Here is a 27,709-nt window from a genome sequence, read left to right on the forward strand (position 1 = left end):
TGTAAAGACCTCAGAGCTGGACTGATGTGGTCCACTTTTTTGGTATTAGTGAGGAATTGAGCAGCTGAGTTCTGAATGAGATGAAGTTGTCTAACTGACTTGTTAGGTAGACCTGTAAAGATGCTATTACAATAATCAAGCCTACTAAAGATGAACGCATGGACTAGTTTTTCCAGGTCCTGCTGGGACAGCAGATCTTTTAACCTTGATATATTCTTAAGGTGATTGTTGGCTGACTTTGTTATTGCCTTAATGTGTTTTTCCAAATTTAGGTCTGAGTCCATCACTACACCCAGATTTCTGGCCTGGTTGGTAGTTTTTAGGTGTATAGATTGAAGCTCTGTGGTGACCTGCAATCATTTCTCTTTAGCTCTAAGGAAAATTACATCAGTTTTGTTTTTGTTTAGCTGGAGAAGTTGTGGCACATCCAGTCATTAATCTCCTCAATGCATTTACCAAGGACCTGTACAGGGCCTCGGTCTCCTGGTGACATTGTAATATATGTCTGTGTGTCCTCTGCACAGCTATGGTAGTTTATTTATTTATTTATTTTTAATCTGTGCCAGTGGGAACATGTAGATGTTAAAAGAAGAGGTCCCAGGATTGAACCTTGGAGAACGCCACATGTGCTTCTTGTCTGCTGAGATGTAAAGTTACCTATTGACACAAAGTACTTCCTTTTCTCCAAGTATGTTTTAAACGAGTTTAATACAGTTACGGAAAGACCCGTCCAGTTCTCCAGTCGTTTGAATAATATATTGTGGTCAGCTGTATCAAAAGCAGCACTGAGATCCAGTAAAGTTAAGATTGACATTTTTCCACCGTCTGTATTCAGACATATGTCATTAAACACTTTGGTCAGAGCAGTCTCAGTGCTGCAATGCTGTCTAAAACCTGACTGGAAGGTATCATAGCAGTTATTTTGTGTTAAAAAGAAATTAAGCTGTTGAAAAAACGCTTTTTCAATGATCTTACTTAAAAATGGGAGAATTGAGATGGGCCTGTAGTTGTTCATTTGTGTCTTGTCAAGATTGTCCTTTTACAGCAGAGGTTTAATTACAGCTGTTTTTAGTGGCTCTGGAAACACACCTGACATTAAGGACAAGTTCACGATCAGTAACAGGTCTGACAACAAAATCTTTGAGACCCCTTTGAAAAAACCTGTTAGCAGGATGTCTAAACAGCAAGAGGAGGAGTTCAGGTGACGTAAGATGTCCTCCAGGTTTTTACTGTTTATGGGTTGAGACAGTGTCATGGTGTTTAAATGCGGTACATATGCTGAACCTGCTGCTGATGTACCAACAACTTGTATAATATTTTGGACTTTGTCTGTGATGAATTTGGCAAAGTCATTGCAGGCCATGGTGGAATGAAGTTCAGTTGCTGCTGACAAAGGAGGATTTGTTAGCCTGTCAACTGTAGCAAATAAGGCCCGAGCATTATGACTGTTTTTGGTGATGATGTCAGAGAAGTAGGATTTCCTTGCATTCCTCAGTTGTAAATTATAAGAATGAAGTTTCTCTTTATATGTCATAATGAACCTGGAGATTTGTTTTTCTCCATCTGCGCTCAGCTTTCCGACACTCTCTTTTCCCATTTTTCACCAGTGTGGAATTTCGCCATGGAGACTTCTTCCTTCCAGAGATAAGCTTCACCTTGATGGGAGCAATAGTATCCATACCATTTAACATTGTAGCATTGAAGCTACTGACGAGCTCACTGACTGAACCCCCGGACAGGGCAGGTGTTAAAGAGAAGACCTGGTTAAAGGTCTCACTACTGTTTTCAGTTACACACTATTTTGAGATCACTGCTGTTGAGACATTTGTGTGCACTGAAATCGTACTCTCAAAGAAAACACAGGAATGGTCTGACAGGCCCACATCAGACACAGTAATCTTTGAAATGCTCAGACCCTTAGAGATCAGTAAGTCTAGAGTGTGCCCCCTATTGTGCATGGCCTCTGTTACATGCTGAGTCAGCCCAAAGTTGTCCAGAGTGTTACTCAGGTCTTTAGTTCCTCTGTCCTGAGGGTTGTCCATATGGATGTTAAAATCACCAACAATAATTATACAGTCAAAATCAACACATATCATAGACAGCAGTTCACTGAGGTCATCAGAAAAGTCTGCACAGTATTTGGGGGGCCTGTAAACATTCAGAAACGGGACTCTGGGTGAGGCCTTCAGCTGTATAGCCATATATTCAAAGGACTGAAAACTTCCAGGAGATAACTGCTTACATTGAAATGATTAATTGAAGATAGGACTGCGACCCATCCTCCTCTCCTGCTCACTCTGGCCTCACTGATAAAACTGTAACCAGGAGGGGTCGACTCAATGAGAACAGCAGCACTATTATTTTGTTCCAACCAAGTTTCAGTTAAAAACATAAAATCCAGGGTGTGCTCAGTGATAAAACCATTAATTAAGAATGTTTTCCCAGCTAAAGACCTAACATTTAATGAAGCCAACTTAAGTGTTTTAGAGTTATTATTTGCCCCCTTGTGTTTGGGAGCAGTCTGTGGCACACAAGGTATGATCAGTGGCAGATTTAGCAATTTGGGGGCCCAAGGCGAACTTAGCTAGGGGGCCCTTCAAAACCGTTCTTTTAACACTTGCACTTGCATTTAATAAAGAGAAGAATGTGAGAAATAAGTTTAAAATATAACACCAGTATATGTAAAAATACACAATTTTTATTTTTTTTTTAAAAAGAAAACTCACCAGACAGTTGTGTGAGTGAGAAAGAGAGAGAACTTAGTTGGAGTAGTAGAGAGTGGGTGTATGGGAGTGAGGTTGATGTAAAGGTGACATTGCTCTACTAATGCATCAGTGGTACACTGTGCAACAAGGCATGCTCATTCATTTTGAATATGCTTACTGAGGTATGTATCTGTGAGCTGTTTTTCTTGAATTCTCCACAGATGCTCCTTCATGACGGGGTCAAATTGAGCCATTAATTACACTTGTCCCAGGAAATTGCCATTGCCATATTCATACAGCTTCTCTCTGTGTCCTCTAAATGCCAGATTATGCTCAGTGAGATGGCTACCAATGGCAAGCAATCTTTTTAAAATTTCTTTCCATCTAGTAGCTTCAGCATTTATGAGATCCTGTCTCACATGATCAATAACTGTGCCACTTCGAAGGTGAGTGCTCAGTGTGTGCCAGGCATCCATGTGTGAGATGTGTTGGGCAGACCTCTCATGTTGCTTAAGGTGAGCTTGGAGGTTTTCCCAGTTGCTAAAGCCGGTGTTGGAGCTCAGCTGTGTATGTCCATCACCAAAAAGCCGGCAACAGAAGCACATGACAGAATCCTTGGACTTGCTGTAGACTAGCCAGGACCTGTTGATTTTCTCCCCGTTCCTCATTAACATGAAATAATAGACTTTTGTGAATCGAATTCTTCGTTTCGGGGTAACTCTAGCTCAAGTTGAACAGGTCCTTTCATCACAATGTTGCATTGTTCCCTCTCGTTAACAACCGCTAGCCACAGCGCCGGGTCATCTCCCAATACTACATCACTTTCGCGGTGTTCAGAAGACTCTGGGCTACTCACCAACTCATCAACTATTTCTTCCAAATTGGTCGGCTTGTCATCCATCAGCTCGTCTGATAGCTCATCACATACTGGTAGCTCCCCTGAATCTTCAACGACTGGCTCGACATTAACGTTGTTAGAGTCAACAGGCGTTGTTGGCACATTAAAAAAAACTTGTAAGTTTGGGGTGCATAGCGTTCTTTTGTTTTGTTTCCTCCCGCTTTCTCCTTTTATTATTAGCCCCACTTGGATATTGTCGCTTCATTTTAAGTTAACTGTCAACAAACCGTACTTGTCACTTCCACTTCATTTCCGACTTTCGCGCTGACGTTTGGGCTTCACGCGTTCAGGCAGGGAATAGTCCATTATAACAGGAGGGGGGGGGGGGGGGGGGGGGGGGGGGGGGGATATAATACGATTGGGGCATTTTCATGTTTTTTGTTTGTTTGTTTTTTGTCTTTGTTTTCCATTTAAACATACACAATTACAATTTATAAACACAATGGTTTGGGGCTACTGTCCAGAGGCCCCAATCCCTGCTTAACGGGGAGGGGGCAGCTGGTCGGGGGCCCCCTCAGGTTGGGGGCCCCAGGCAATTGCCTACCTTTGCCTTCATGGTAAGACCGCGTATAGGTATGATTAGTGTCTTTAAAGATCTTTTAGAGTTCAACTCTCTGTGTTTTGACTGGGTCACATTTCTCCTTCTGTCACCTAAAAGTACAGAAATTTAAAACCTTCTGATAAACAGGGTTCCAGCTTGTCCTGGGAAAAGTCAAGACTGTCATAATCTTTGCAGCCCGGACAGGAGGGGGAGGGGCTGAGCTCCGTCGCTTTGGCTGCTCTGGTGGGGGAGAGGCTTGGTGGTGAACCTTTGGCCGCTCTGTTGGGGGGGTTTATGGGGGACAAAAAGGGATTGGGCTGGGGGGTAGATCTGAGCCCAGAGTTGACCCCCTCCATCATCTGCTCAGTGAATTTCAGGTGAGAGGAGGAGTGAGAAAAGGAGGGTGAGAAGCGCGATGACCTGTCAGGGGTTTGGGGGGCAGGGGAAGGTCCTGGTCCTGGTCCTTAGTGCTGTTGAGAGGGTTTGGGGCAAATAAAGACCCCTCTTCTTGCCTCTGATGTCTCTCCTTTTCAAAGCTCTTCTCAGGTGGGGGGGGCAGATGGAGTTACTCCTCAAGGTTTCTGCTGGGATTTGTTTGTTCCTCTCTATGAGATAACTCCTCGTTTATCTCAGGCTTGGCACAGAGCACAGATAGATGACATAGGAAATAAAACATGTTGGAGGTGAATAGTTTCAACCCTGACTTGTTAAAATTAAATCCATTTGCCTTAAAAAGATGCCTGCGTTCCCAAAAATTTTTTAAATTATTAATAAAATGCACTGAGTGTTCAGCACATGCCAATAAAAGCCATTTAGTCAGTGCCAACAACCTGCTGAATCTTTCCTCTCCACCTCTGACGGGTGGTACAGGTCCACTAATGAATACAGTTACATTCAGCGGGCTCACTGGGTTTAATAATCCAATACAGTCCCGCTTCAGAACCTCAGATTGTTGCTTGGACACATCGTTTGCAGAGGCGGGTCCAGAGAATTTTTTTGTGGTGGGCACAAGGGGTAACAACACTTAAACTGGGGGGACCACCCAAAAGTAACAAAAAATTGCTTTTCTTGACTACATTAAACCTGCTGGATATTCTTACCAAGTGGTAACACACAGAACATGAAGATGTTTGTTGTACAAAGTTAGTCAGAAGTTAGTGCTTCTAGCTCTGTACAGTGAACATAGCAGTTAAACAAACAATTATGCATTCCGTATCACAATCAGATCAAGTTCCACTTAACGTTGAGCTCAACTCAATTACAATGAATTGAATTCCAATTGGCTTGAATTGGACTATATTATTTAAGTACCTTGAGATGACAATTGTTGTAATTTGGCGCTATGTAAATAAAACTGAACTGAATTAAATTCCACTAATTTGGAGGTGCTGACACCTGCCGTGTTTGCTGCTGAACTACCTCACAAACTCGTCCTTATCCAAGGCCTTGGCTCTCTTGGACTCCTCACTTGGCACCCCAAGATCACTCAGTCTTTCATTGTTCGTGGTGGTGCGCAAGTGATTTTTGATCAGTTTCAATGCAGAAAAACTGCGTTCACAGTACCTGTGCTTACAGGTAGGGCCAGAGCAGTTTTGCACAACCTGAACAGTTCATAGAAGACTTCTTTAAATGGTTCCAGGAACTCTGTAAATCAAGCAAACTGGTGAGATTCTTCATTCCAGCTGTCTCCTTTCTCTCCCAGATCCGCTTCCAGATCCAAAAAGCTGTTGCTTTTAGGATTGAGTTCCTGAATCCCTCTCATGATGAAAACCAACTGTGATTGGTTTTTGAAAACCATCTCTATAGCTGAGCATTTATACGGTCTAGGATTGGATAGTAAGCAGTCTTACAAAAATAATCCTTGCCGATGTTACTGTAACGCTGACCAAGTGTGGACATGACAACACTGTCGTTAAGAGTAGAGCTTCTTTTAGGTTGCCTTTTTAGACATCCTCTCTGTGCTGAAGTTGCACTGCTGAGCCATGCTTAGCACTTCTGTCCACAGCTGGTCTAAAAATGATTCATCTCTGTATTTTACTATTGAGTCCTGCAGTGCCTCAATGAGGTCAATTGCTCGGGCGAGGTCCACTGATGAGGACTGCAGCATATCACTCAAAACCTTTGTATCTCCAAGTATTCTTCTAAAGGTTGCTAGAAGGCCAATGGAATCTAGGTTTAGCTGCCCTCGCAGTCCACATGCCTCTACACTTCTGTCTCCATTATTCTCCTCATCAATGTCATGAAGGACTTGTAGCACAGCTGGAAGTCGGTCCATTAGGTTTCGACAGGCATAATACCTGCAAGCCCACGTAATATCACTGAGTCTGGGCAACTCTCGAGGCAGATCCTCCTGATACATTGAGTGCTGTATGTCCTGCCACTTCCGGTGGACAGAGGAACGTGTCAGAAACACATAGAGGAAAAAAAGCATGATGCATCTGGAACTGCTCTGACTGTGTCCACAATAACCAAATTTAGGCAATGTGCATTGCAGTGCACATGAAAGGCATGCTTGGCCAAGGACTGTATCCTTGCAGACACACCACTATGCTTGCCACTCATCACTGAAGCCGCATCATAGCCCTGCCCCACCAGCTGTTCTCTATATTCTAAACTGTACTTTGGCAGGCTATTTTTTCAGTTAGCCCAGCAGCATCAAGTTTGTCTGCATGCTCGATATGCATGAAGGTTTCATGCACTGTACCTCTGTAGTAGTAGGCTACCTGAGTACTAATGAAATCTGTTCCTGTTTTTTTAAGTCTGCAGCAAGAATACTGAACACCCCACTTTCTTTTACCTCTTCAATAATGTCCTTTCTCTGCTCAAACCTCTAAAATCTCATTCTGAATATGGTTGCTGGAGTACTTGGTATTGCTATGACTCATTTTCTGTTTTATTAAGGGGATTATTCTATGAGCTCCAAAATGGCCAAAACGTTGCCCTTGTTTCCTGAGTCCTCAGACTCCCGAAGGCCATGCTGTGCTATGTTCTGAGTGACTGTGCAGAGCAAAACATCAGCAACTGTTTTGATGTACTTCCTCTACCTTTTCTTGGTACTGTTTGTCCACTGCCTGGAGTAAAGATGTATTGTTCTCAACACCCCTCTGATACTCCGTCCATGCCACCATGGCATTAAGATGGTGCTCTGCTCTAGCATGTAAGCGGAAACCTCCATCTTTGTACATGGCCTTTTTCCACTTTGAAAAGCCAGTAGCTGAGTTAAACGTTGTCTCCTGAACAGAGGGCAGCAAAAAATGTCTGCATGCAAAACAAAAAGCACTATCCTGGCACTGACAGTATTCAAGCCAGGTATAGTCTTTATGCCAGGAAGCGCTGAAGGCCCTGGTCCTACCCTGTCCGTGCTGAGCACGAGGGAAGGTCTTCAGGATAGGTTTTGCAGGACCTGCAGCTCTGGTTTGAGAAATGTCTGGAAATATTCAAAATAAATCCAAAATGAGTCTGTTAATAGTCATGATCAACACTGACATTTAAAGACAAAAATATGCTTTTGTTCTTGTTCCCACAGCCAATGTCTGAAAAATATAGGAATAGAGGAATTAAGAAGAAGAAGAAAAAGAATTAAGTTAATTTTTAAAGATGTTTAACATTTTATTTAACTTTTTAAAAGTTGAGTTGGATCATTAAGCAATGATAACTCCAAAGTAACATTTAGATTGTCAAGATTTAGCTTTTTAAATATATTAAGGGGGGACAACAACTGCATTTCAGCAGCCAAGTAATACAAATAAGTAATTCACATGTTGCTGGTGAAGGTTAATAGCATTTTTAATAAATATTCTACCTTGTGGACCTTTTGGTGTAGCAAAAGTAGCCTGAACTGGGAGGTTCCTGTTGCTGGTGCAGCTGCTGCAACTGCTGGAGCTACTGGAGCTCTCATCTGAGTCAGCATGGTCGCCAGGTTCAGTCCTCTCCCTTTGTACATCTGAAACTTTTGAGTGACACAGTCAAAATTTCATTAATTCTATTTTTAATTGAACATACATGATTCAATTTTATTTTTAATTAAGCGTACATGATTATGTTTTTATAACATATAGCATAAATTGCAGATATTTAACAAATACATACAATACAAATACAACATTTATGTGCATAGTGCCCGTTTTATACCGTGATTAAAAAGGAGGTATTAAAAGAAACATTTAAATTGCTCCATTCACTGAATAACTTAAAATTGCGCAGAACACGACATTACACATTTGAAAGCTTTTCCCTCATACCTGCATTTTCACCTGGAGGTCCAAGAATGCTGGTCTGGCCCTGGATATTTTGCTCTGTACTAGCAGCCAGGCCAGGCTGCATTCACTCTGACACTCATATTCCTCCTGGTCACTTGCATTCTCCCTGCTAATTTTCTTCTTATTGAAGAAACTAAAGATATCTCCCTACCTTCATTTCATACTGTTGTAATTGAAAATGTGTCCACCAACGCAATGAAAAGCAACATGTTATTTGTACTGTACCAACACCACAGTAGCAACAGTGATATAATACTGTTGTTGACTGTTAATTAAATTCAGTGTTGCCACGTGTACGATAATTATTGTATTTGTACGATAATTTCGTCCTGTGTACGATCACTAATCCCAAAAAAGGCCAAATATATGATAATTTGACCATTCTGTGAATGTGTGGTTGTAATCGGTTGTAATCAGCCTGTCGCAACTGTGTGTCTGACTTTTTTGTGAACCCTGAAGGCATTTCCATTTCCATGTGACAAGTTTCAAGCCAATCGTGCTTTTCTATGTGAGCTACGAATGACGTGCATGCGTTTGCCTCAGAAGTTCCTAACAGTAGTTGGCCTCCAGGCCTCATGATATGGCTCATTAGTTCCCACTCGTCATTGTTTACGGGGACATTTAGCCTAACGCAACTGTGGGGCTGCTGATGAATCCATTCCGTACTGACGCAAAGCCGTGAGTGCCTGTTATACGTAGTTTATGCTCCCACGTGATGTCAACGACGTCGGTACTTAGCTATGTCGCCGATTACCACTCCGCCGTAACCTGACGTGCGCCTCCCAAAAATTCTAACTACTCGTCGCCTCGACGCGGGCCGTAAGGGCTGTGATTGGTCCCCTCAGAATGTAATTTCCAGCAGTTACTTTTTCCAGATTTTATGTCTGTATACGGCAAAGAATCACTTCTTTCCACTTCTTCTTTGAAGACATTGGAAATGATCTAAAGTGGATTTGCACACAATGAATTGAAACACTGGTTGTTCAGCCTCATTCAGCCACGTTCATCCTCGGCTGGTCGTGCAGACCACCCCCGCGAATGTCTTCTCTGTCGCCTGTGCTTCAACATTTGCAATTTAAGCATTTGTTCTTCAATATTGATGAGCTCCGACTGCAAATACAGCTGCTCCACCTCGGTTGCCATTGGTTACTGTTGTTAACTGTGACCGGAAGAAAAAGCAAGGATTCGGCCATAACCACTGAAACCACACAAACATACAGCCACACCTTCCTACCGGCATGGAGAATTGCAGAGCAACTGATCCCTCGACGCAGAACTTCGAATGCTCAATGGAAGACGTCACGTCGACGCTGGCAACGTTCCGGACTAGTGTAAATCTAGCTTTAGACGCTATTCAACACTCGAGTGACTATAGTGCATCAATAGACTTGTTATTTTGGTTATGACAGGTGTACGATAATTTCCCTCAAAATACGATAATTTTATGTCTCTGGTACGATAATACTACATTTCCCACCTGGCAACACTGATTCAATTCAACACACGACAGACACTAACTTCACTGACACAGTGGAGAGATCTACGTTTATCCAGATGGAGAGCTAACTAAAGTTAAACACACCTGCAGTGTTGGTTAAGAACAGTTTTGTATACAAACTGAACCAAGTTAGGCCCAACCGCCCATATGGAACAGAGGTTGGCAAAACATTGTTGTGAGAGTCTTAAAGAAACTGTAGTATTATGTTCTTACCTTAACTGCACCTCAGAGCGTCACGTAGCAAAAAAGTGCGCAAAGCCACTTCCTTTGTCTTCTTTCCAAAATAAAAGCCTTCGTGAGTTCTTAACACAGTGTAGTCACATTTTTTTTTTAGCTTTGCTTCTGTTTAACATGCAGTCACTGTTTACCACTAGTCAATGACCAATGATCAATGACCATTGGTGGGCCACAGGCTCAGCCTTTAGCTTTCTCTGTGGCCTTTCACTTTTCAACAGGTTTTCAGTCCTTAACTTGCTGTTTTGGGATGGATGGCCATCCAATAGAGATCCAGAGTCCTTCAACAGTGGAGCAAATCTGTTCTGCAGTTTCACACTCAGTTGTTTTGGAGGTTTGTTGTTAACCTTCCCATTCACAGATGTCCAGTCCTGTTTCCTCCTATGTACAGGGGTAGAAGAGCTCCTCTGTCTTGTAGGAAGTGAAGGCCGGTCGGTTTCACTTCCTCCCACGTCCAGGAGACGTGATTTACATTTTGGTTTTGCAACGCGAGAGTTCCAGGGAGGATTATTATTCGATGATTTATTATAATGCACATAGTTTACTTTCTTGGTTGTGTTATCTGTTCTCTTTAGATGTGTGTTAGCTTGCTCATCTCCACTGTTTTGAATCAATAGCAAGGTTGTTTCATTTCCACACAGTTAATTTAACTGTTCAACATTATCCTTATTCCATGAGCCAAACTATTATAATTCTGGCTTGTTAAAATTATTGGCACCCAGCATATATACAGTACATGTAAATTTGGCACAAATGCATTTGTTGTTGCTAAACATAGTCTTTAAGTCTAAGTTAAAGGCTTAGTTAAGGTTTTTATTCCAGCATATCCTCTAATACCCTGTTGCAGTCTGTTGTTCATGGGCACTTTCCATTTTGGATGTATCCCAAAAGCTATATCATTACAGATATTTCCCGACCTATGCTGATATGTAACCTTTGTGCTTCAGAGGATGTTGGGCATTTAATCACCCCTGCCAAAAAACTGGAGGACACCATCCGCTTGGCCGAGCTGGTGATTGAGGTACTTCAGCAGAATGAGGAACACCATGCTGAGGTCAGTATGCCAGTCTTCATGCATACACGTGTATTTGCTTACACACACACACGCGCACACACACAAACTTACACACACATAGTTAAATCACAGCACACCATATGTGCAATGAAGAAACTGAAGAGATAGAGCAAGATCAAGAGCAAGATAGGTGTAGCTGTCATGTTAAAATGGACTTGTCTCTTACACTCTTAAATTAGTGTTTAGTTCAGACATGGGCAAACTAAGGCCCCCGGGCCTTTTTAAATCCGGCCCGCCAAACTTGTCCAAATTATAGTAAAAACCCATGGATGTGTAAAAACCTCATTCATTTCCCTTTCCCTGCAATACCCTTGTTTCCCCGATAGATGGCGCACTAGTCTAGACACATTGACTTTTGTTGGAGTGTAATTTTCCAGCTACCATTTCCCCCCTTCGGTAAAAATGAGCAGGCCAAAGAAAAGAAAAGTGGACGCTGAGTGCTGAGTGTTTAAAGAGTGGACAACAAAATATTTTTTCACTTAAGTCCGATCAACGGCTGTATGTCTGATATGCCAAGAAATGGTTGCAGTTTTCAAAGAGTACATTATCAGCCGTCACTTTGCCACAAAGCATGCTAACTACGCTAGCAAGCAGTCAACACAAGAACGGGCGGCTACTGCTCAGAGGTTGGCAGCTAATTTACAGACTCAGCACAATTTCTTACACGGACAAACTGCGATTCAAGAGTCAAGTACCAAAGCATGTTTTTTGCTGGCATTCAAGTTAGCAAAGGCTAGCAAGCCTTTTTATCTGAGGGATAAATGACAGTTTTGAGATAACGGAGGAGCTTTTGAGCATGGAGTCGCTGAAGGGGAAAACGCGAGGAGAGGACTTATATGAACAGGTGTCTGCTGTCATCGAGAGAATGAAGCTGCCTTGGAGTAAACTTGCCAGTGTCACCACGGATGGATCGCCAAATTTAACTGGAAAAAACCTTGGGCTGCTGAAAAGAATCCAAGATAAAGTGAAAGAAGAAAACCCGGACCAGGATGTTATTTTTCTTCACTGCATCATTCATCAAGAATCTCTGTGTACTGACTGAAATGTGAGTTTCTCTACTGTGTTTTGAAAAAAATAGCAACTTGCGCATTTACGCACAGCAGCTGTACAGTAGATTAATTAACACGCCGCACATCGCTCTCAATTTAAAGACCCGTTTCTTTCGATGGGTAATAATATGTTCTGAATGTTGAAATTGATTCCATTGATTTTTTTTCAACTAAATGTTGATTTCTTTAAATCTGCACCTTCTTCTGTCTGTTTTTCATACATTTCAATCCCCAGGTTTGATAAATTACATTGTGTGTCCAAATGCTCCTGGCCCGGCCCCATTCTGGCCTGCATGTCAAAAAGTTTGCCCACTCCTGGTTTAGTTTCTTATTTGAGTTATATTAAATAGTTCTGTTCTGGCACCTGAGCATGTAGCAAGGCACACATCACTCAGCTCTATATGAACTGCATGCACACTGAGAGAGGTAAAGATCACTGCCCACCTCTTGCTGTAAGCAGCATCTCCACGTGTGTGTCAGGTAGAGATAGTCCAAAGCCCAAATACGTGAATGCCTACGTTGTTGAAAGGTGGCTCTGTGCTTAACCGGTCTGAAGGGAGTTCGGCCATCTTTTGCTCAGCTGTCCTTCCTCTGAGCTTGATACACATCACACACTTGAACATATGTCTCGCAACGCACCTCTTGACGCCAGTCATCCAAATGCCATCAGCGTGTACATAAAGATATGTATGTATCTGTATCTGTATCGCTCCCTCCGTAAAGATACGGCCTTGGTGCTTAACTCTCTTGTGATAGTAACTGATGAGCAGACCACCGATTTGGCTGCGACCAGGGACAATGAATGAGGTGAAAGGGTGCATTTCTTCTGTCTTGAGAGTTGAATGACGAAGTCGGCCCCCAGTTCTCAAGAGTCCATCACTGTCAAAGGTAGGATCCAACTTCTTCAATGGACTGCTCTTCGGTATGCTCAGTCCTTGCTTCAGATGAGACATCTCAGTGTGATATGTTTCACTCTGGATACATCTAATGATAACCAGTCTTGCTTTCAGCAGATTGTCAGATATGTGGATCTTTGAACATTGATGCCAACCTTTACATCCTGTTTTTCATTGTGTGCTCTTAGTTCTCATGGTCTCAGCGATGTGAATCAGAGTGGCGATAGCTCTGATGAGAGACTGCCAGGTTGGAACCTTTCAAATCGCTCAGTCCAGATTTGTGTCGGTACATGTCGTGAGGAGGCAGCACACTTCTGCATCAGAGTCTGTGTTCACAAGGCCATAAGATGTCTCCATAGGTGCGTCTTATTTCATGGTTAGCTGCAGGAACTCGGGCCCGATGAGCCAGCCTAGTTGCTACATCTGCTGGATTCTGATTGGTGGATATGTAGTGCCACTGTTCGGGGCTTCCTGATGCACTCCACTCTGTTACTGACATACACGTAAAATCTGTGGGTAACATTGTGAATATAACCCAGCACAACTTTGCTGTCGGTGTAAAACTTCATGTCATCAATCTTGACATCCAGTTTTCTGGACACCAGCTCCGCAATTTCGACAGTGAGGACCGCAGCTCCCAGCTCGAGCCGTGGGATGGTATGTACAGACAAAAGAGCTATTTTAGCCTTCCCAATGACAAATCCAACGTCCAAATCCAACTTCAAGTAGGCCACTGCAGCGATAGCCTTCACAGAAGCATCCGAATAGACGTGCAGCTCTACGCACTGAGCGTTAGAAATGGATGTACTTGTGTAGTAATGAGGAGTCTCAAAGTGTTGGAGAGCTTGTAATGAATCTCTCCAAGCGATCCACTCTCCTTCCTTATCTACTGGGAGGGGCTCATCTCAGTCAGTGGTGTCTTGGGTTAGTTCTCTCAGCAGAGAATAGAGATTGGCACTACTAGGCCAAGCGAATCGAATAAACTATTCACCGTAACAAGTACACCTCTCTGTGTGAAAGGTTTTTCTGTTCTGGAGACCCGAAAGGTGAATGTGTCTTTGCGCAGGTTCCAATTCAGTCCTAAACTGGACTATGTAGGTTAGGCATGCCCAGCACACCTCGCGCAGCTTTGAGTAAGCTTACAGCTTCATCTTCTGATGGCAGTGATGCGAGGCCATTGTCTACATAGAACTCTCTATGTATGAACTCTCTTGCTGCAGAGCCCAACTCTGGTTCACCATAGAATGCAGCTCGTCTGAGGACGTAGGTGGCCACAGCCGGAGAAGGACTGTTGCTGAATACATGAACCGCATCCGGTACTCGACAACCTTATCTGTAGGGTCATTATTCTTGAACCACGTGAAACGAAGAAAGTTTCTATGATCTTTCCTCACGAGAAAACTATGAAACATCTATGAAATATGAAACAAACTATTGGTCGTGTCTGGCCCGGTAAACAACACATCATTGAGAGACACTCCGAGGTGTTTTGCGCTGGAATTGAACATGACTCTGATGTTGCCAGACTTGCGCGGGTTGTACACTCCAAATGTGGGGAGGTACCAGCTAATGGTGGAGCCAGCTCTGCATGATTGAGTGCGACAGAAGGACTTAACTTAGCTTGCTCCCTGTTGTTAGGCATGCGTACTCTTGAAGGACGTAAAGGAAGAGGAGCTACCCAGTTGTTTCCTTCATTGATGAACGCCTCTTTGTCCATTAGTTCGATAAACTGTTTGTCTTCAATAGAGGGGGCAATCTCATTGTCCTCATCTGTGCTTTGGGAGATGTTACTTCCCAAAGAATCACCTTCAGAGCGTTTAACTGGCATGCGAGCGAGTGGTGAGCTCTGCAGTCTCACTTACAAGTTCTCACTTGTAATGTGATGTTCTACAAGGCTCACTTAGTGGACTTGTAGAACATCACGCCCGAGGAGAAGGAGGATCTGAGCCTCAGGACCAAGTAGAGGAACATGCTTGGCAACAGAGGTGAGTGTGATAGTTAGCTACTTCAGGAGGAGGTATCTCCGTCCTATCTTCAGGGATGTAGTTACACTCTATGAGAGTTGGGAGGTTTATGCTGAGTTTTTGCGACAAAGTTTGTGGCTCTCCTCCCAGACATCTCAGTGAGGCCAGCACATATCCGAAGTGTGTAGCGTGACTGTGCCCTCCAGTTCCAAAGAGGTCAAAGAACTCAGATCTCGCGAGTGATCTGTTGCTCTGATCATCAAGGATAGTGTAGAGTTTCACCGACCTGTCTGGCTGACCCTTGGGATGAACTGTGATTAGGCAAATCTTTGAGCAGGAGCACGGGGGATTACCCTCTCCACAAACCTCTGTACACTTTGAATTCACATTAGGAGACTGCCCACCCTTCTCCTCTCCGCCGTTCTCTGACTCAGGGGTCTCGCTAAGTCATGGCGCTGGTCCAGGATGAAGAGCCGCTACATGTTTGTCACTGCTGCACTGTACTGTGATTTTGAATTCTTTGGCATAAAGTTTGCTTGACGAACAACATCTAAAACATATGCCAGCTTCTTTAAGGTATGCTTTGCATTCTTTGATCGTTTTAGATCTAAAGCCTCTGCCATGTTTAAGGGGGTGAGGCTTTTTGTGAATAGGACACACGGGGTCCCTGTATATTCAGAATCAAGCACAGGAGAGACCTCTGTCTTGTGTGAGGAGATGAAGCCTCTGGAGCTACTCATCTTTATTACTGTGTTATTTGGTTTCATTATTGTGTCTGCTGATAAGGACAGAGAGAAGCTTGGGTCATTGCGAATGAAGGCCTCTCTGCATACGAACTCAACAAAGTTGGAGAATGGTGGGAAATGTACCTAATAATGTGCTTTGTAATTACTACTACAAGCGATACATTTTTCCTGGAGACTGAATGGCAACTTCTCTACCATGGGCGTCAGACCTCTCGCAGTATCCAGGCAAGGTAGTCCAGGTAGGTTCCCCTCACGCTGTGCTGATGCTAGCTCTTGTAGCAGGTCGGCCAGCTCTCTGAGCTTTTGCGGCTCTTTATTAGAGACCTTGGGAAATTTCTCCAGTCTGTCAAAGAGAGCTTTCTCTATCATCTCTGGCGATCCATCACACTCCATTAAGACGAGTCCACACCATTCCTAGGCTTTGGGCTGGGTCGCTGATGTGTACAGCTCTAATCCTCTTCACATACGCTGAAGACTGTGGACCCAGCCACTTGGATAGAAGGTCGAACTCCTCACTTTAGGTAAGGTCTGTTCCTTCAATGGAGTTTAGGAAGTTCGACCTCCATGCCCAATAACTTTCAGGTCGATCGTCTAATTCGGTGATGCTGGAGCTAAGCAGTTCCCAACAAACGAGGAATCTTGCAATATCCCCAAACCCTGTACAGTCAGCAAAGGGAGTTTGAGGAGTCAAACTTGCTGAAAGTAGGTATGAATAGCTGTTTTGGCCTCATAGTGTAGAAGTTATGAGTGTCATCATCAGGATCTGGCTTCAGTAGAGGAGTGGTTGGATATGTGGTGTAGTGTCTGTGTGACCATCATAGAGGTTTGGAGTTGCACTGTTCAACTTAGCGAGATAGTATAATTGAGGCTGATTCTGTGGCGGCTCAGTGAGTACAGGGTTACAGCCTTCCTGTAAATGACGCTCAGCATACTCACTGGTCCTTTCCTGTGGCAATTCAGGAGGAAGGGCCCCGACGTTGGAAGCTCTGGAGCCTTTTTCTAAATCTTGTGCTGTAGACTCGAGAGCTACTCGACAGCTACAATCTCTTTGTCTAGCTTCAGTGTAGCTAGAGCAGCCTCCATCAGCCTTTTCTATTAGCAGTTCATGTTCTTTCTAAACAAAGGATGTGCAGGCACGTGCAGCTAAGACTTTAGCTTGCGCCTTACCGGGGGCTCAGCTGCCATTCCTTTTCAATGTAAGAAGGCTGCCCAGAGTACAATCCATGGTGAAAGAGGGAACAGGATGTATGGATGGATTATTATATATATCTGCTAGTTGCTATACATATAAGCCCAGTCCCTTTGGCCGTTTCCGGCTTCTCTGGCCGCTTCCGGCGGCAGAAGAAGTAGAAGCGGCGGGTTGTGAGCGTCGTGAGCAGCTGTGGTCGTGAGCGGCTGTTGTCGTGAGCGGCTGTGGTCATGAGTGGCTGTGGTCGTTCACAACGCTCCCCGGTTAGTCGCTGCTAAGCTAGCAGATGAACTTCTTGAGCTTGAGCTGGACTCGCTAGAAACTGACCTGGCAGCAGCACCCTATTTCACTGATGAGCCTGCCTTCTGTGAAATTCTGTGCGCAGCATCCATCTTGAAACATACAGGGAGATTAGGCTGGCACTGCTGAAGCTTCTAATGAGGAGTCTTTCTCTTTTCATGAAAGTATTTGCCGTACAGAACCCGCTGAGTTGCTGTGTTTACACTGTTCTGGCACTGTTCTGGCGTAGCAAGGCATACATCACCAGACAGCTAAACACTTTTTAACTTGACTGAAGTGGCTACGTAGCTTCAATGATGAGTAGACAGGACGTGCATGAACTCCGTTTATTGAAGATACAGCGTTTCATGCCAAGCTGTTTTAATCATGTGAAACTGTAAATACAATAACGAAATAATGTAAATAAATATATAATCCAATTCAATATGAGCAGAACTTTGCAACTAATCATGAGACTCGATAGCTGAAGATCATCTGACCTGAACAACCAATGAGGATGCGGACATAAAAATGCTGTGAAAAGGCTGCATTCTTCCTAAAGACCACAGGAGGCGCTATAACACTTCACAAAATAAAACACATGCAACATCACAAGTTCAGTGTTCATACTCATGTAAAAAAGAATTGGCTTTTAACCAAAATTTTCAAAAAGACTTACTATCAAAATACTATATTTGATTATTAGCCTGATGGTTAACATAGGAACATTTACAGAAATGAGTGTGTCCTTATAAAATGAATAAGATCAAGTCAAGGAAATGTTGTTCTTCTTCATTAAAATGGCATGTATGTAAGTCAAGAACATTGTATCATTAAAAACGTTAAAGCTTGCAGTTAGTGTACTATAATGCTCTTGAGGAGTCCTCCATATCTAAAATTACCAGACATTTTTTACTTCATTATATCAATTTGTGTAATTTATAACATCCACATAATATTACAAAATATTTGTAAAATATTTTACTTTCATCAATTTAAATGCTTGATGTCACGTCTTGATTGTATTCTCATTTACCTGTATTATGTAAGATTAAGGAGAAAGTCCTTCTTTTGTTTTGAACCTGACCACTGCATTTTTCTACCCTTTACCAACTGTTTCCAATATCTAAACAGCCACACAAAAGATGGGGATTTTAAATGATTTGTACCATACTAAATAAAAAAAACTAATGATACAGACAAAAAGTTTGGATCATGAAAAGTTAGAATTGTATTTTAATTTGATGACACCAACACATAAGAAATTTAAAAAAGAAATTAAAAAAAAGAAAAGTTGGGATGTGCTAAAATGTCACAGCAAATTCAGTGAATAGAAAAATGTCTGAGTCTCAATGAAAAATGGGAATCTAAAGATGACAATATTTATGGAACATAATGTTTCAGCAAACAGGAAGAAAGCTGAAAACAAAATGTGAGTTTGATCTTGACCTCGAGTTTCACAAATACAAATTAAAAATGTATGAAAAAGCACAAGCATATGTAAACATGGACCAGACAAACAACTGCCTTCTACAATGATAAGCCTGCACCTGTAACTGGGTAGAAAGCAGTGACAAATAAGAAGTCAACAACTGGTTCTACCTCGGTAGTCATTCATGTATTTTATGCAGCTACTCATTGGATTATCTACAATCTCAGATGTGCATTAGCACTTGAGAGGCGGGCGACTAGCTTCTCTATGTTAACTACGTAACAAACACTGGTGATCCACTGGATTAGATACTTCATCTGCTGTCTATTTGCAAGATGCTCGCTTTACCATTGGAGAGACTAACGACTAGAATCTTCATACTTGTGACCCACTGCAGTAGCCACTGCCAGCATCTCCTTGCTAATCGTAAACTGAGGCAGTATCTAATCCAGTGGATCACCAGCGTTAGTCAAGCAAGCAAGTCAAGAGCCTCGGCGTCATTCTGGACAGCACCCTTTCATTTGCTCCCCATATTCAAAACATCAACCGGACTGCATTCTTCCACCTCCGCAACATCTCCAGACTCCACCCATCACTGACCCAGTCCAGCGCTGAAATCCTGGTCCACTCATTTGTCACATCCCGCATCGACTACTGCACTAAACTCATCAACAGATTGCAAATCATTCAGAACTCGGCCGCCCGGATCATCACCTGTACCAAATCATCGGATCACATCACCCCTGTACTCATCCAACTTCACTGGCTCCCTGTACAATACCGCATCGACTACAAAAACCTTCTCCTCACCTATAAAGCTCTCCACAATCGAGCCCTCACTTACCTCTGAGACCTCCTTTACGAACACACTCCCTCCCGCACCCTCCGCTCATCCTGTTCTGGACGGCTAACCATCCCCACGTCATGCCTCAGTACCATGGGAGCCCGAGCCTTCAACTGCTCAGCACCCAGGCTCTGGAACCCCCACCCCCACCCCCACACATAAGACAATCAGACTCCATCACATCATTCAAGTCTCATTTCAAAACTCACCTGTTCAAACTGGCATACTCTCTATAACTGGACCCTGTGCACTTCACTTGTTTGTATGTTGATGTTCAGTTTAATGTTATTTATATCTTTAATGCTTTTATTGTCTTACTTGACGTAAACTTGGATATCAGCTTTTGATTTTCTTTTCGTCCCTCTGCATATATATAGACACACATATAGTATATACACACACACACATATATATACATATATATATACACACACATGTGTATATGTGTATATAACTGAAAATAATAGTAGCCCTTACCGTGATTGTCTTCTAACCCTGACCAAGTTATGTTGTTCCCCAAATGCAATCAGGAAGTGACAAAGTTTTGTTGTAACATATGTGTTATGGTTTCATGTAACCAAGCAAAATGGCAGTGTGGTAAAAATAACATATTTCAACTCTCACCATAAACTTTTTCAAACCCTTTGTAAGAAGTTTTAAATTTGAACTCTAAACAAGGAATATAAATTGAACCAGAATGTAAAAATAAAAGTCTCAGTAAAGTGTTGCAGTGTTAATAACTAAACTAAACTAAATAAACTCAGAGGTTAAAAAAAATTATTTATATGTTTGTCTTGAACATTATTATTAATCCATGGGAAGCTATGCCTCCAACCCTTCCTTTGTGGGTTGTTAAAGGAAAGACTTTAGAATGACATCAGCTCCAATTTTCAGTTCAATTCAATTCAGTTTATTTATATAGCACCAAATTACAACAAATGTCATTTCAAGGCACTTAAATAGTATAGTCCGATGAAAGCCAATTGGAATTCCATTCATTGTAATCATAATCCAATGAAATCCTAGCTAAGGAAACCAACAGATTGCACCGAAACTTGTCTTCAGTCCAATCTCCCGTCCTGAGCGTGCCTGTGGCGACTGTGGAAAGGAACGACTCCCTTTTAACAGGAAGAAACCTCTGGCAGAACCAGACTCAGGAAGGGTGGCCATCCGCCTCGACCAGCTGGGGTTTGAGAAGACAGAAAAGAGGGAAAAGAGGGGGGAAAAACACCATAACACCATTCAAAGGATACCTGTTAGAACAGGGAAACACAAGTTAATAACCACAATAATGTCACATGTACATAATATCATTTGAGAAATTAAACAGGAGGAAAAAGAGAGCAAAGTGAGGAAAGGTGTGACAGATGAGGTCCCCCAGCAGTCTAAGCCTATAGCAGCTTAACTATGGGATGTTTCAGGATTACCTGAGCCGTCCCTAACTATAAGCTTTATCAAAAGGAAAGTTTTAAGCCTAATCTTAAAAGTGGAAAGGGTGTCTGTTTCCCGGACATTTACTGGCAGCTTATTCCACAAGAGAGTGGCCTGATAACTGAAGGCTCTGCCTCCCATTCTACTTTTAGAAACTCTGGGAACCACAAGTAAACCTGCAGTTTGGGAGCGAAGTGCTCTGTTAGGAAAATATCTTACAATGAGAACTTTAAGATATGATGGAGCTCGGTCATTAAGAGCTTTCTATGTGAGGAGAAGAATCTTAAATTCTATTCTGAATTTAACAGGAAGCCAATGAAGAGAAGCTAAAACTGGAGAAACATGATCTCTCCTGTTAGTTCTCATCAGAACTCTGGCTGCAGCATTTTGGATCAGCTGGAGGCTTTTCAGAGAATATGTGGGACAGCCCAGTAATAAAGAATTACAGTAGTCCAATCTTGAAGTAACAAATGCATGAACTAGTTTCTCTGCATCAGCCTGAGACAGGATGTTCCTGATTTTAGCAATATTACGAAGGTGAAAGAAGGCAGTCCTAGAAAGCTGTTTTATATGTGCGTCAAATGATAAATTCTGGTCAAAAATAACTCCAAGGTTCCTCACTTTAGAACTAGAAGCCAAGGAAATACCAGGTAGAGTAACTATACAACTAGACAATTTCTCCCTGAAGCGCCAATGTGAAAACACTCATAAGAGTTATATTTAATTGAATTTTTGTATTTTTTTTCCAATCTACATTTAGTTATCTGATTGACTCATGATCAAGGGCAAGAATAACATATAAACAGAAAATAATTTATACAATTCGAACTTGGAACCGATGTTGCTGACCAAATATGTTAAATAGGAATACAAAAACGTTTTTGGACATTTATATAAGGAATTTCTGAAATCATATTCTCATACACAAATGTCTGTCAGTTTTAGTTTTGCAGGACCCAAAAAATTTTGCAGTTAAATTTTAAAGATGCACTGACCATGAAGTTAATGTGGGTTTGTTTAGATGCTCATTCATGGTTGTTATTTTTAGATTAAGACTTGGATACAAAGCCTATGAAACACATGCAAATCTCAATTGTATTCCTACATGTTAGTTGCTGTTACAAGAATGGCATTGACTGAATATGCCCTCCTGATAAACTTTCCCATAGCAAACATCCACTGCTAAGAAGTAGATGCATGAACTCCTATCTCCTCACCCCAACCAATCACTGCAACCATCACCATGAAAGCTATTGGGTACATTCACATTACATGGTTGACAGCTTGATGTGAATGAGCAAACACCATGGAGCCTCTTAAGAGGCCCAATAAGAGTGGAGATGCATGGAAAAGTGTGTTTTTGATGTGCATGAAAATAACATGGTTGCTAACACTCCATGTATTCAATGGGGAAATATGAATGCAGCACAGCTCACAAGCTCCTTTCTTTTGATTGATTCAGTGAACAAGCTGCAGTTAAGTGTTAGCTCAAGTAGCTCCCTGCCATGCCTGTCAAGAAGCTGCTGATGTTACCTCAGTGGGCAAGAAGAAAAGCTTGTAATTTTTCATGCCTAAGCCCAGAGTTGTGAAGAAGTCTCCTCAAGAGATTGCTGGTGAAGTCATTAAGGCAACTACTTGATTTAAAAATGACTTTACAATTGATTACACATGACATATCCAGATTTGATAATAAAACTTGAATTCTTTAAGTGTAAATTACAATAGACATGTTCATTGGGGAGCACTTACACAGCTTGAACTGTCTCATTTTCTAATCTAATGGTCTTTATTTAATCAAAAGATTGTGATTTTTCTCCTCTCCCTAAATTCTTTTCCCTTTTTTTCTCTAATTCCTTCTCGCCATCTTAAGGCCTTTGCATGGTGGTCTGACCTGATGGTGGAGCATGCCGAGACCTTCCTATGTCTTTATTCGGCCGACATGGACACAGCTCTTGAAATCCAGCCTCCTGACAGATGGGACAGTTTCCCTCTCTTTCAGCTGCTTAACGACTTTCTGAGGATGGACTGTGAGTGAGAAGTTATTGACAGAAATGCATTACCAGAATAAATTATATCAATAGGGCTATAGCTGATAGAGTATAGAATTAATCAGCCACTCCCCTTATCCAAGTGAAGATAAATATTGACATTAACTTGTTGTACAACAATTAGACTTTCATAAAGATCTAGATAAAAATCTGTTCTAGACTGTGACAGGGAGGGAAAATAGTGAGCAGGGGTGTCATGTATAAACTGTGTACAAAAGAAAATTATCATACACCAATTTCATGTGACCTGGGGCCTCATGTACAAAGACTTGCGTGGATTTCCTACTGAAACATGCCGTACGCTCAAACCAAAATGCCCTCTAACATACAAAAATATCCGGATGTATCAATGTGTGCGCACAAATGAATCCAATTTTGTACATCACAATCAATGTGGAATTGAGCGTACCTGTCAGCGTACCCGACTCCTCCCTGTCCACGCCCCTACTTAAATATGCAAATCATATTTAATTGAGCCGTGCACCTGCGATTCCTCTCTCTGCACGATCAGAAAATAAAGAAAAAAGAAGAACTTAACAGAAAGTGAGATGGAGGTGCTACTTTCTGAAGTGGAGGTCCGCAAAAATGTGCTCTTTGGTACGCTGTCCTACGATATAAGCAGCAAACGTAAGAGGAGTGGCTGGGAGCGCACACAAGCAGAGGTGAAAAAGAAGTGGTCCCATATTAAAGTGGATGTGAAGCGGAGACTGGCTGCCCACCGCCGAAGTGTGGCCAAAACAGGCGGGGGAGGCTGTTTGAACAGAGAGTCGGCACAACTATGGGTGACACTGCTCTCTCAGGGGTGGTGGGTGTGGGAGTGTGGGTGACTCTGATTAAAGGTAAATACCTGTATTTGTGTAACTCACAACAAACGTGTTCATACAGTAACCTTATTAACATTTGCACACAGAGACAATCAGGGGCTTATTAGAAAGATCTTAAGCTGTTGTTTAACCAGCAAAAAACAGCAAGTTACTAACTTTAACCACCAACTATGATGCCGTGAAGACGGGATAGAAATTGGGGGGGCACATGCTCAATGCACGTCACTGGGAATAATATGAGGACAAATACACAAATAAAGTCACTCACCAAGAAGCCACCCATCGTGCACAGTGCCAGCTTGTAGTCTGTTCCCTACAATGCTGTTACCGAATGTATGAATCGTGTGTTGATCCAGGCCACCCCCACAAAACATTTGCGCATCACATATGATCTGTACATTGTTGGAATGAAAATGTTTCCTGTTGATATACAAATTCATCATGTGATGGTGCTTTTATAGCACTGTGTGTGCAGTCAATAGCTCCGATTACATTAAGAAAACCAGCTCTCGCTTCAAATTGTGCTTCAATGTTGGCCTGTTCAACTACATTGTGGAAATTTGATATACCTGCTGAGATGCAGATAATTCCGTCCCATTCGGGTGGCATGGCTCAGCTCAGGGTCGACTGCCAAAGTCCCAATCGGTTGGCCAGCTCCCTCTGGAATAACCCGGTTGCTTAAACCTCAGTGTGCACGTCACCTGTGGCATGAGCAGCGCATGGTTCCTCGCTGTGTTGTGCTCCAGCGCCGGCCGCAGCTCTGCACACAGTTCCAGGAGGATTGCCCTCAAAACAGCTGATGAGCCAGTTGTCATCATGTGCCAGCAAATCGTCTCTGTCTCTTAACACACGCTCTCTTCCAATTGCACCATTTGCAATGTCTTCCAACACCGCTAAAGCAGCCATTCTTTTTAATGGTATGCACTGCAACACTTTGTGCATGCTTTTATATCCACTCGTGTAATTGCAGACATATGGGTGTATTAATTGTTTATCAGTGATAATTGTTCATGTGTCTCAGATGTACACATCACTCATTCTGAGGACAAATTGTGTTCACATTTATTTATTATAACAGTTTCCCAACATCACCTCTAAGTGTCGCCAAAGAATCTGTAGAAAAGTGCATAAGACAGCCCTGAAGTTCACGTAAGGCACCGCACATTTCCACGCTCATTTTGTTCTTGATACATCTGATCGTTGACGTGAAAAAGTGTGTATGCCACTTTTTTGTGCGTACGCACCCATTGTGCATGAGGCCCCTGGACATGTGAGTACACAGCTTTCAGAGGCGTAAAGGCATTAATGAAGCACAGGAGGTGCCAAGATCCAACTATCCACTGAGGGAATCCCTGACAAATGCAGTTGCTATTTAGCATCATTTGAATGTGATAAAAAGGAATTGGAAATCAAAAAGGAATAAAAGAAAAAAGTGGTAGGATTAGGTGTTCCATCTATTATTTATTTATTTTTAACATATTTCTTTAATAAAAGCATAGGTTGTCAAGTGCATCACTTATCATATTCAACTCCTTACAAATATTTTATGGTATTAATACTTAATTGATAATTCCTTTATATGACCCAGCACAGCGTTTGTGAGGCTCTTACAATGTCTGAGCTACTGACTCAGTTATCCTCCACATGGATGACAGCTGCCATAGAGATGCTGAACACACTCAAAGGGCCAACTTGACTTCGATGGGCAGGTGGTGGAGTTTATGACAATAGTTATCATTAGGGCTATACTATGTTACTGAAACTTAAGTAGTGATAGTAGTAGGCTTTGGTAGGAATGTTACTTAGTTTCATGTATAGAATCAGGTGTGCACATGTTTTATAAATCTTATATCCAGGTGCACATACATATCAAATTTTCTGACAGTTTAAAGTATGAAAACTGCAATGCCTTTTTACACATGAGAGAGCTACTTCACCCAGCATTCAACTTGTCTTCCTTTGGAGGGTAGAGCAGCACACTTACTTTTTAAATTGGGTTTTAGGTTCCCCTATTTCTTTGACATATGTTTGAAAATGGTATTGTCTGGGTGTTATGTCTAGATACTATTTCTAAGATGATATGAAAGAAATTTCCAAAAGTGCATGGTTCCACAAATCTGCATTTTTCATAGCATAATTTGAGGGTCATGCAACTTTCCCTAGAGAAATAACAAAACAGAGATGTAGCTTTCAAATATGGCAAAAACCTAAGAAAAAAGAGGAAATGTTAGCAGTTATGGGTTTACCAATGAAATTATTTCTTCTCATCTACAGCACCTGCGAGATGAATTTAAAATAGTTTTGGATTACTGTTTTGTCTACATTTATATTGCCAGCTCAGTCTAAATGGAAATCCCTCTGCAGGTCTTTCAACTAATGTTGAGATCACACGCAACATAGAAACATTCAATATTATGTTTATTTTATGGTTATGCATTTAGCAGATGCTTTTATCCAAAGCGACTTACAAATGAGGATATAACATTATAGCAAACATCAAAGCTCATCAAAGATCTATAAGCTACATAGAAGGAAACCACAAGTCAGACTCTATCAGAGGTGACAGTGTAGAGACAGAGTGCAGGCATAGAGGTACAGAAAGATAAAGTGCAGTAGAGGGTGTAGGGAAATTCAGGGTAAGTGGCAGGGTAGGAGATGCTCTCTGAAGAGCTGGGTCTTCAAGAGTTTCTTGATGATAGACAGGGATGCCCCTGTTCTTGTAGCGCTCTGTAGGTCATTCCACCATCGTGGAACTGTCGATGGTTCTTTTTCATGAAAAGAGTCTGGATTGTCTTAAGTGTGGTGTAGGCACTGCTGGACGACAATCCTTTGATGACTGGAGTGACTGAGTTGTGACATAAGCCTTTGCAAGAGTATTTAAGTAAATGGGAGTCATTCCATTTCGTACTTTCTCGGTTAACATCAGTGTCTTGAATTTAATGCTAAGTGTAGCCAGTGGCGCTCAATGAACAGAGGGGTGGCGTGTGTTCTTTTCGGCTGATCGAAGACCAGACGCGCCGCCACGTTCTGGACCATCTGCAGAAGTTTCACACCACAGGCTGGGAGACCAGTTAGGAGAGTGTTGCAGTAGTCAAGGTGGGAGATGACCATAGTCAATCCCAGGAACTAGGTGGTGTGTTGGGTTAGGTACAGCCTGATCTTTCTTATGTTTAGCAATGCGAAGTGGCACGATCGAGCAATGGAGGCAACATGATCTTTAAAGATCAGTTGGTCGTCAATCATAACACCCAAGTTTCTAGCTATCTTTGGATGCAGATGCTGTGGTGCAAGGTTGGTTTGGCTGGGAAGACAAGCAGTTCAGTTTTTCAAGTCAATTCAATTTAATTAAATTCAATTCAGTTTTAGTTATATAGCACCAAATTACAACAAATGTCATCTCAAGGCACTTAATGATATAGTCCAATTCAATACAATTGGAATTCAATTCATTGTAATCCTAATCCAATGAAATCTAATTAATTCATTTAAAAATAATCCAATTCATTCATATAAAGCCAATTCAAAAACAATATCCTAGCTAAGGAAACCAACAGATTTCAACAAAACTTGTCTTCAGTCCAATCTCCCGTCCTGAGCGTGCCTGTGGCGACTGTGGAAAGGAACGACTCCCTTTTAACAGGAAGAAACCTCTGGCAGAACCAGACTCAGGAAGGGTGGCCATCCGCCTCGAGAAGCTGGGGTTTGAGAAGACAGAAAAGAGGGAAAACTGGGAACAACAAACACCATAACACCATTCAAAGGATACCTGATGGAACAGTGAAACTCAAGTTAATAAC

General features: G+C 42.2%; 1 protein-coding gene across 3 annotated transcripts in view; it reads left to right on the forward strand.

The window, feature by feature from the left end:
* Nucleotides 1–27,709, forward strand: part of LOC140303956 (calcium-dependent secretion activator 1) — a 628,956-nt gene that overhangs the window by 358,065 nt on the left and 243,182 nt on the right. For all 3 annotated transcript variants that reach the window (XR_011915223.1, XM_072382952.1, XM_072382951.1), the window contains exons 16-17: nucleotides 11,083–11,189; nucleotides 22,911–23,067. Coding sequence is in view for 2 of the 3 variants with exons in the window: in XM_072382952.1 (XP_072239053.1) it covers nucleotides 11,083–11,189; nucleotides 22,911–23,067 (264 nt within the window). In the remaining variant the exon portion in view is untranslated. The remainder of the gene's footprint in view (nucleotides 1–11,082; nucleotides 11,190–22,910; nucleotides 23,068–27,709) is intronic.

This window comes from Leuresthes tenuis, unplaced genomic scaffold, assembly GCF_036924035.1.
Source record: "Leuresthes tenuis unplaced genomic scaffold, fLeuTen1.0.hap1 SCAF_3, whole genome shotgun sequence".
NCBI lineage: Eukaryota > Metazoa > Chordata > Actinopteri > Atheriniformes > Atherinopsidae > Leuresthes > Leuresthes tenuis.